At 33.2% G+C, this 10,898-nt stretch overlaps 1 protein-coding gene across 2 annotated transcripts; it reads right to left on the bottom strand.

The window, feature by feature from the left end:
- Positions 1–352: 352 nt before the first annotated feature.
- Positions 353–10,069, bottom strand: LOC126705658 (probable fructokinase-6, chloroplastic). 2 transcript variants are annotated; one of them, XM_050404768.1, is made up of 8 exons: positions 9,555–10,069; positions 7,161–7,369; positions 6,163–6,375; positions 5,484–5,681; positions 5,215–5,352; positions 4,233–4,349; positions 1,001–1,158; positions 353–707 (listed from the first exon to the last, which is right to left on the bottom strand). In XM_050404768.1, exons 1-7 carry the CDS (start codon positions 9,700–9,702, stop codon positions 1,024–1,026), a joined length of 1,158 nt encoding a protein of 385 aa, XP_050260725.1. In that variant the 5' UTR covers positions 9,703–10,069; the 3' UTR covers positions 353–707; positions 1,001–1,023. The 2 variants fall into 2 exon arrangements, with proteins under 2 accessions (XP_050260725.1, XP_050260724.1); XM_050404767.1 differs by lacking the exon at positions 353–707 and having other exon boundaries at positions 810–1,158.
- Between the last annotated feature and the right edge of the window lie 829 nt (positions 10,070–10,898).

Here is a 10,898-nt window from a genome sequence, read left to right as displayed (position 1 = left end):
ATCTAACACTTTTTTAGTTCCAAGGCCCAAAAATTGGTTTTGTCCCCTTCTGAGTTAATTGATGTGTAGACTATCATAGTTTGGTCCGCTATAAAAGGCTTTGTAAAAGAAGCCCACTCATTGTATTTGTCATAGTAATTTTACCACCATGACACGACACGATTCACTGTTGTATACCTCTAATTCTACTGTTTCGTTCAAGAGATAATCTACTAGTGTAAAACAGGATAAGTTCCTCTCTTACTGAATCCTCTAATTTTTGAGTAGTTGTAAGACATGTGGCGTTTAAAAATGAGATAATTAGCACATGTCACACTAAAAATGATAGTGAATTGGAGGTGATGCTTTCCCATGTAAAACATTGTCAATGTTCATGAGCATTTTTTGATAACATAAGGATTAAAAGACCCAAAGTGCCCCAAATATCAGATGTTAGGGAAGGTAGTTGCTGCACTGCATATGACACTTTGGTTGGAAAGAGTTACATCACATGCTGTGTCGATATTTATAATGCATTTATAGACCAGTGCCACCATTCTTCCCAGGAATCATGAATGTCCTTGCGAAGGAAATTACCTACTTAAGTGAAAATGACATCACTAAACATTTATACTAGACTATTTTGTTAATGTGTTGAACATAGCCTACTGGATCACCCCAGCCCAGAGGTCACTTTGGACGTACGCGTACCTAACCGTGTAAAAAACCTGGTCAAACATATAATGCAAGTCATTCAACAACTTGTGAAAATGTTCATCAAGTTCAATTCAGTGAAAATAAAGAAGATGAACAGGCAGCATGGATGCGTGTTTTACCAGAAATCACAAACACATCAACCATTTTATTTGTATTTTGATGTCTCTTATACAAGATCTATGAATCTGCTCAATAAAAATAATTTCAGATGTTACATTTAACTTATCTCTTCTGAAATTTTGCTTTATTCTGTACGATCATCATCATCTTCCAACAAATAGCCAGGACCCAAGAAGGTACTTACTTAACAGATGTTGGAATGTAAATCTATGTTACAGACTGAAGCATAGCATCCAGCACAGCTTCTCTAGTTGGCAAAGCTGGTATTGCACCTCTCTCCGTCACAGTCAATGCACCACAAACATTGGCAAACTTGAGAGCATCTCTCAGTAAGTCCTCTTTCTACGATTCAAAACCACATACATCAATTTATTAAGGTGGCATATAAAAATGCATCATTGTTAAAGGAGATCCTAGTTATGCAAATTTACCAAGACTATTAGTCAATGCGACAAATTAGGGACTCAAACTTGTTCATGGTAAGAATTAGAATATGAGAATCGAGTAGGATAATATTGCAAACAATGTTAAAGAAAGAACTTGTAGGTTAAGAAGCAAGCAAAGCACACTAATTTTTTACAATAAATAATTAAAATTGGAAAAAAGACATCATCATTGGTATCTGAAGATTATTCAAATAATTCAACAAAAACATCAAATAACTCTCAATACGGAGTCTATTCTTAACATTAAGTTTTTCTTTTTCCGTACTCTCCTTGAGTGGAGTTTAGTTTTGCCTTTCTATTCTTGTTTTTCTCTCACCGATGTTATAGATCATTGTAATTTGGGTTTTGATTTGTGCCACTGTAGTACACTTCCAATGTACTTGATTGGTTTTTTAAATAAAATTTCTTACATTACTTATCAAAAAAAAAAAAAAAAAAAAAAAAAAAAAAAAAAACCTCTCAATATGAAATTTATCCTATTGATGTTGTATTCATGCCAATTTCACCATAATGCAAGAGTTACTTATGATATAAGGTATCTTCTGAATGATGAACACCCATGGGCTAGTGAGTGATGCATGTGGGTTAAAAGATGCCTTCTAAAGAGTAACAAAATAATAAAGATGTACTCGTGTACCAAAAATGAAATCTTTGCATGCATTTCAAAGTTACCATTGAGAAGTTGGTCAGTACAGATAAAGTCAGCATTGTTAGTAATGGAAATGGAAATGAGTGTGTGCAGAACTGCAGATTGAAATTTACTCAAGTTTTTACAACTGATCACTGCAGTGTGACACAACTTTGAGCCTAATGCTGCTTTTATAGAATGTGTATCAGAGTCTAAGGTTCAATTTCCGTAAAATCAGAGAGTGCAGTTAAGAAAGATCATTTGCCTGATGTAAACTGGCATAAACTCATTGTCCGCAGCTCCATACTCAGGTATGATTTTTGTTTAGAAACTAGATATCTATGAACCTCCAACTCAAAATTTGATAATAAAAAAACTAACTGGTTCTTGCAAATGCTACCATTTGTTTCTTAGGCGACTGTGTAGAAAGCAAATACTATTTGTGTTCTCCAGCAATTTCACCAATGCAATTGGAAGAGGTTAACGAATAGCAATGGTATCAATAAGCAGCCGCAGTCTGAAACTGAAAAGTCCATCAGTTGAACTGCTAGTCTAGAGTGGCTTATAATTTAAGCGGTTGCTTTGGCTACTGCTGAGCAGGAAAGAAATAAAAAGAAATAGGAAATCTTACAAGGACAGACTTCTTGTTCTGATATATGCTTAGTGGCTGATGTAAATTTTTTCATGTAGAGTTAAAACTTAAGATTTAGAGCTTTTAAGGAGATTATAAAAAATTAGAAATTCTTACATGGACAGACTTTTCGTTCTTATATATGCTTGGTGGCTGATGTGAATTTTTTCATGTAGAGCTGGACTTGAAAATTTGGATTTTTTTAGGCATCATTAGCAATCAATTCTGATGTCGGGATTGCAAGGGTTTATGTTTCTCTCTTTAGTCTTTCCCCTAAAATAAGGTACTGAGCAGTAGTACTATTTAGAGCATGCTTAATTATTCCAGAAACTGGATTATTTGAAACCTTCATCATGTCAATCTGTCAATCTACATGAAATATATGTTAAATATATCTGCCATCTTATACATTACATATATCAGGAGCAGCATTTAGTTGGTAGGGTTTTTGCTTTTGCACATGTTTGCAAATGCAAGTCTCTTTATTTACGTTTTGGGAGGAGGGGGGGAAGACAGTGTTGCAAAGGCCATTAATCAGGGTTTGTTGATCCAAGACCACAGCTATGAGCGAGGGTACCGTACTTAACAACTACGTCGAGGTTGTAATCTCTATGGTAACATAAATCTGATTACAATAATATTTACACCACACGGAACTATATTATCATAAAAATATTATTAGTTTATTGCCCTCCACTGCTATAATTGATTTATATAACCTTTCCAAAGTAAATTATTACCAAGTATAAATTCTGATTAAAGTTTACACCTGGTATAACTTTTGTTAATATTACACCATTTAATAAAATATAAATTATTATTGCATGAATTTTTTGATAAATCCACCATTATATTGCCTTTGTCTCCTTACAACTCCATGCTTGCAAAATATCTAGATTATTAGAAGATCAATAGCTATCTCATTTATAAAATATTTTATTTTCAAGTTTTTTATAAGTTAAATTACTAATTTCGTCCCTCAACTATAATTATGTCAATTTGATCTCTCGATTATTAATTTTGTTATTTTAGTCCCTCAATTTTTAAAATCAAGTTGAGGGACTAAATTGACACAATTAATAGTTGATAGACTATATTGAACCTTTTCCAATAGTTGGAATACTCAAATGTAATTTAACCTTTTTTTGTATTTTAAATTATACACAAAATAATATCCTATTGATATGAAATTTGCTGTTTGTGTTTAGAACAATGAGAGTGATTCTAATAGTGGAATTTTAGTACTCAGTGCATATGGCTTCCATTTCTACAAGGTCTGCAAGAGGTTATTAGTAAGTGACCTTAACACCACAACCCCCCCCCCCAAAAAAAGAAAAAAAAAATTGGAGAGGTTGTTTCTGGACTCGAACCCACAACTCATTACTTGGACGGATGGCACTTGCCATTGCAACAAGGTCCAAAATCTCTCTCTCTCTCTCTCTCTCATATATCTATATCTATATCTATATATATATATATATATATATATCAGATGATGACAGATCGGATTTGAAAAATGTTGAAAGGTCAAAAGCATAACCGAATGGTTGGGGGAACAGCTTTAAATGATGACAAAGGCTATGGAAAGGATTATTTGACAGAAATATACAAATCATTTCAAAACCAAAATTGTTATTCCAGATATATATAAAGATAATGAAGTACTGACTTGAAGGAAGCATATTAGGCATCTGTATCTGAAAAGCAGTACCTGAAGTAAAGAGAGATCAAGAGATAATTGGGATAGCACTCCAGCAACAAAGGCATCCCCAGCACCAGTGGTGTCCACTGCATCTACCTTCAAACCCTTAACTCTCCCGCTGAAGTTCTGAAGAGAAATATACATCATGCAATTTCAAATTCACAATTATTAGAAAACTTAATAACTACTATCATGATTATTGTAAAAAAAAATAATAATACAAAGAATTGCAAAAATTAGATTTGCATATAATAAAACCACTTATATATTGATTTATGGCAGCACTTCATCAATATATAACTTCTCCAGGGTTTTGTAAGGTACCATACGTTTCTTGCTGGAGAAGACCCTATGGAGTATGGGAAAATGCATGAATGCCATATGAACAAACTCAACCTCAAACTCAAACTCATGGAAGTTGATCCTTTGTCTTTTTACCCATCATATAAGAATTTTGCAAATTAAATATACGGTAAATCTTCACATTTTTAATGATCTGACAACTACTTGAGATTAGAATATGGATAATAGTTGGCAGATGATAACAAATGCTGCACACTGATCATTACCAAGGTAATATTCAAATCATCTCTGCCAATGAAAACTAATACATCTCTTTAATCCATAGTCCAGCAAGTCCCAGGTTTCATTATTCAGAGAAGAACACACACACACACACATGACATGATACTGTCTTCCCATTTTCCTCCAAGATTCATGCAAATTCGATCTAGGATAATAAAGCACTGTCTATCCTCCAAATTGTTGATCTAGTGAGTTATTTTTTATGAAGATTTTTTATTAACTTTCCTCTATTGCGCTTCAATGCAGCTTCACTTTCAAAGGAGCTACAGTTAAAGCAGTAACAAGTAAAACCACATTACTTATTACATACATACACATTTGGAGAGAGAGAGAGAGATCCATGCATTGACAAAAAGAAAATATCCTCACTTGTAGCAAAACAAAAAATAATTTTGGCAAAGCTTACCTTGGTGTAGTACCTGCAACCATCTGGGCCCTCTGTGACAAGGAGTAATTTAAGATTTGGATGGAACAATTTAAGAACAACAGCATCATCATATGGATCTTCCCCTTGCGTTAGAAAAGAAATTTCTTCCTCACTTACCTGAAGTCAATGAAATAATCAGAGATGTCAATCTTTGCATTGCCTTGTAACTCAGCCTTCTAGAAAAGGGGCAAGAAAAATCAATTGTGAATCCCAAAACACATAATCTGCATTTCTAAAAGGATGGATACCTTGATAATATCTGCCATCTTCCATATACTCAAAATCCCTTCCCTGGCACTTTCTGCGGAAGACCATAATGGAAGCCTCAGGTTTGGATCATATGACAGAACCGCACCAGAATCCTTTGCAGCTTTTGCTGCAGCAATGTGGGCTGACTTGCATGGTTCAGTTATAAGACTAATAGAACCATAATGGAAAATTTTTGCCTGCCACAGGATAGGGGGTCAGTAAGTAGGAAAACCCAATGAGTCAAATAAAACAAAATGGCAAACACTTTGGAAACAATTTTAGATTCATGTAATAAGGACAAAAATATAGACCCGGGTGTCAATGTTGAGCACAGAAAAGTGGCATGACATGGTGGCCCCATATGGAAACAAACCCCTTTCTTATATATTTATTTATTTATTTATAATTTTTATTATCAAGAGGATGTCTATATATACATGTTTCCAGAAATGACATAATAAGAATTTTAAAATTGGAGGGTCCTCATTACATTATGTAGATTGCTTGTAAGTGAAATAAGTTAGTTTAAGTGTAACCAATAGCATTCTTGAATCTAACAACTTATCATATGAGATATAATCTATAACCTTTTGCTTAAAAGTATATGTTGCAAACTTTCTTTCTATCAACTCTCATATATTTATAATGTTTTGTTTTACAATAGAAAATCTAACTTACCTTCCTAATTAAATTAAAATCAAGTTCAGCCTCTCGTAGCAACATATCAGCACTAGGGTTACGAAAAAACATGAACTCACGTTCCCCATCATTCTTAAGTGTAACAAATGCTAAAGCAGTTCGTGCAGCAGGATCAAAACGCATCCCTTCATTATTCACATTATTCTGCTTTAATATATCTGCAAGCATGTACCCAAATTCATCTTCACCAACCTGTTCACATTGCATAAAATATTAAGGTTACAAGATAATATTGATGATAAATTGATTTATTTTTCAAATAACTTTTCCAAAAGTATATAAGAAACAGGTTTGGATGCATCAATTTCAACAAGTGCAAAGTACATGAGCATTTGATAGTCCAGTTTTCTAATTTCACTCTATTGAGGAACAAGAAATTTCCCAATCACTAACTTGGACAGTTCCCTAATATTTTGATTTCTGATTTAAACGATCAACCCCATGGCCAGTTTCCTAAAATCCTGCTCTATGGATGAGCAAGACATTCAGGGACTACATTACTGTGGTTGGTGAGAAAATATTCTTTCTTTTTTTTCTGTACAACAAATCATAACCAAAACCCCCCTCTCCCAAAAAGAAAAAGAAAAAAAGAAAACCTGCGTGCTTGAAATATGATCTCATGATCCACCCACGAGTACAATACAACAAAATCATTGGAAACGGAGACCTTATGTTTAGTTGGTAGAAAAAATTTATTAAAGAAGGAAGACAGAAAATTTCAGAAATGGTCATGAGCTGGACATTAATGATAAAGTTGCTACTTTAGGCATAAAAACTCCAGTGTTAGATAGGATTTTCTTCAAACTACCACATTCAGACATATATAATGGAGACCGAGAAAAGGGAAGAGAATATGGGGAAGCTGATTTAAAGTAAAAAGGCAACATAATCACTCAAGCATTTGATTATTTCTGCTCTCTTGTACCTTACAAACCATGAAAACCAAAAACATCTAGACACAATTAAAAAAAATATACCTTCCCTATAAAAGCTGATGAGCCACCAAGACGAGCTATTCCAACAGCAACATTAGCAGGTGCACCTCCGGCAGCCTTTTTAAATGCAGGTGCTTCAGCCAATGAAAGCCCACTAATAGTTGGGACAAAATCAATCAGCAATTCCCCAAAACAAACCACTAGGGAGGATTCCTTGGTTTCAGGTACCCCATCACCTGGAAATGCTTTTCCTAAAACACATAAAAGTTGACAACAGAGAAGTTCAGTTTGCATGGGGAAAAAAAGGAGTGGACATAGAACTAGATGATAAAACAGTCAGTTTATAACAGTTTTGATTCTATCTGGCCTACCCCTTTTATGTAGCCAATAAGGCATGGCCGAATGCCTTATTAGCTACATAAAAGATTAAAATTAAGAGATTGAAATGGGTGACTTATCAAAAAAACAGGAAAAAAGATTGAAATGGGCGACACATACAACTAATTTGTTATGAATTAATTTGTTTACCATGGGCACAGTGACTTTAATATATCAAAATATAACCCAAAAACCTCATATAACTATTGATTATATTAATATGTATGGGCATGCTTGAAATATTATATCAGTTATATAAAATATCTAAGGACTAAATAGATGCTGTGAGATAAAAGCGAATCCCCTCCTTTTCTCTACTTGCCATCAATATGGATCATGGTTCAGACTGTTCAGTAGCAAATATACAAGTGAGAACTTTGAAGGCCAAAGAGGGGGAAGGATTTATGTGAATGGCAATTGCCCATTGGTTTTTATTTTTTTATTTTTTTACAAGTCATGTTGTTTGAACTTTTAAGTTACAGAATATAACTAATCTTATAGAATTACTAGGATCCAGGATATGCAGGACAAAGGCAATCTATGTTCCTCCACCAAGAACTTCTTCGAAACTTGGCATCGAAGTTCATCTAAATGAGCAACATAAACAGAATAAGCGAGAACAGATCAACTTAGATGAACTTTCTAAAAATTTTAATCTATTTTTTGACATAATAGTAATTGCACATGCTCATATTCAGGGAAAGCAATATAAAATAAGAAGAAGGATGATCGATTTTGGAATAATGAGACTTCAGTTTCAAAAAATAAACCCAATGCTGAATTCTCAAACCTATTAAGTCCAAGTTATTTTCAGACATAAACTAATCATACCACATTTCTTTAACATTCAACAGTGAACCATCAACTTTTATCCCCTCTACAGAGTTGGTCAGTCAGTCCACACATTCCGAATTAAGTTCTCAACTGTTAGACATTGATAACCATGCATTTTGTTGTCATTAATTTTCTACTTCAAAATCTTCTAATGCAGCTTCTCTTTTGTTTAGAAAGAGGACCGGATGACGATAATTATATGCTAACTAGAAATCCTCATAAATGTTAATGTTCTCAAGTTTTCTCCCCTTTTTCATCTAAAATTCATAAATCTATTCCTTTCCCCATAAATAGGTGTATTAGATGCTCCCCCAGCCACATCTCCATCTGCTTTCACCCAGCTTGGTTCATTCAAAATCAAAGAATATCACAGTCCTAGAATAGCACAAGAAGTTCTGATTAAATATCCATTAAACAGGGGGCAGTTGCAATAACCAGATCACCGTTTCTTCATATTCAGCCTCTTTGTCTTCTCCCATCTTAAAGACTGTCCTTTAGTTATTCAATGCAGTTATTACATTTCATTTACATTTATAGAAGCAAAACATGTGTTGTGATAGTGAAAATTCCGATACTAATTAGTTGTGAAAAACATACAAAACAATAAAGGCAACACAAAGTTCAACGTGGTTTGACAAACTCTATGCCTACATCAAAGAACAATGCAAACAAAAATCCATTATCAATAATGGGAACTTTAACTACACACAAATCTCATAAACATAAAATAACCCAAATCCCCAATACACCCACACTAACTCTCATACTCACACACTAAACAAAAATTAGGTAACTCTCTAACTACACAAAGTTTTGTCTTCTACCTCTCTCACACACAACAAAGCTACACCACCGCTCTATTTACAGGAACTAGAGCACCTCTATACTTCTTAATTTATTCACCTCCTTATTATTCTTCTAGCCAATGTGAGATTCCAAAACCAACTAGAAACCTCTAATCTATTTCCCTCATGTGCTGCTGGACTAAAGAACATGTGTATAATTTCTTCTTCTTCTTTTTTTAATAAAAAAAAAAAAATCCCCATTTAGACTTATTGTTCGTAAGCAATATGTGAACATTAAGGTCCGCCAAGATTGCGAATCCAAATACACAGACCAAAACACACACACACACAAAACCGAGCAAACTAAAACAACCCTCTAGTTTTTTGTAACTATAAAGAGAAAAAAGAAAGTTCTACCAAAAAAAGAAAAAAAGGGTACCTTTCAAATTCACCCGAGAAATTGGAGCCAACGGTCGACATGTAAAGCCAGAAGCTTTGACAGTCCGTTGACTGAAAAATCTGACTCCATTATGGGGACCAGAGGCCACAGTACTGCTAAAGCAGAAAACACTTAAATGAAGAGCCATCAAACAAGCAAAAGTTTCGTCAGAATAATCTTGATTTCTCAAAAGCACTTCTGGGTATGAGAATTATTGGTTGAAGAAGGGAAAAAAAAAAAAAAAAAACAAACAAACGAACAAGCAAACAAAAATTTAACAAGCACTTAAGTGGGATTAGTGTTTGACTATATGATAATATTGAGTTTTTAGTATAGACAAGGCGATGAAATTGATGGGTTAGGAAGGAAGATTCGGATAAAGGGTTTGTGCCAAGAGATTTAGCATTGGAATGGCCGATAAATTGAAGGAATATTGGCTTTTGTTTTTGTCGTAGGTTGTGAAGAACAGAACAGCAAGCAGTGTTGGACTGGACAGGATACTGATCTGCGTACAATACTTTATATGGGACAAAGCTAAAGTGGTAGAAAAATAAAAGCAGTTTATTGTCTCCCACTTACTATTTTTTTAATGTTTTTTTGGACCATTAACGATGGTAAATGCTAACATCCAAAAACACTTGAATATTTAGATTGATGTAATAGACTGATTATAAATATGATTAATGAGTTTCGACTGACTCATAATTTTATATTTAAATGAAAAAAAAAAGTTTTAGTTTTAAAATTGGTTGTAACCTAATGTTATAATTTTATTCAATAAAATAAACATTATTATATATTTTGAGAGTTTAACCGTTGAATTGCATGTTCTTTATGCTTTTAATTCTTATATCCAGAAGTGCTTTTGAGAAATCAAATATTATTTACTATATAATTTATAAGCTTATATTTTATGCATAATTTTAAACTACAAAAATTTGTAATTTAAACAATTTATTGATGATATAACTACTGATCTTTAATTTTCTCGAAATTTTGCAAGCATGAAGTATATAAGAAAAAAATGTAATTTAATGGTCGATTTGTCAAAATTCACCTCTAATAAAAAAATATTGAGTAATGTTGTAACCTAGGGCTACAATAAATTTTGTTGTAGCCTAAACTTTATCCTAATAAATATGATTAATGAGTTTCAACCAGCTCATAACTGAATATTTAAATGGACAAACTGTAGCTACAAAAATAGTTGTAGCCTAATGTTGAAACCTTACTCAATAAAATAAATATTATTATATATTTTGAAAGTCTAAGTGTTGAATTACATGTTCTTTATACTCTTAATACACGTCAAATTTTATATTAATTGGATTTTATTTATTATAG

Source organism: Quercus robur, chromosome 11 (assembly GCF_932294415.1).
Source record: "Quercus robur chromosome 11, dhQueRobu3.1, whole genome shotgun sequence".
In the NCBI taxonomy this organism is placed as follows: Eukaryota; Viridiplantae; Streptophyta; class Magnoliopsida; order Fagales; family Fagaceae; genus Quercus; species Quercus robur.
Note: the sequence above shows the minus strand (reverse complement) of the source record. Positions and strands in the feature narration are given on the sequence as shown.

Excerpts from the sequence above, each read along its gene's own strand:
- LOC126705658 (XM_050404768.1), bottom strand. The coding sequence starts at position 9,702 with ATGGCTCTTCATTTAAGTGTTTTCTGCTTTAGCAGTACTGTGGCCTCT. Across the intron at positions 6,376-7,160 it reads CATCAGCTTTTATAGGGAAG|GTTGGTGAAGATGAATTTGG; the intron begins GTATATTTTTTT and ends CAATGTGAACAG. Across the intron at positions 4,350-5,214 it reads GTTGCAGGTACTACACCAAG|AACTTCAGCGGGAGAGTTAA; the intron begins GTAAGCTTTGCC and ends ATTTCTCTTCAG.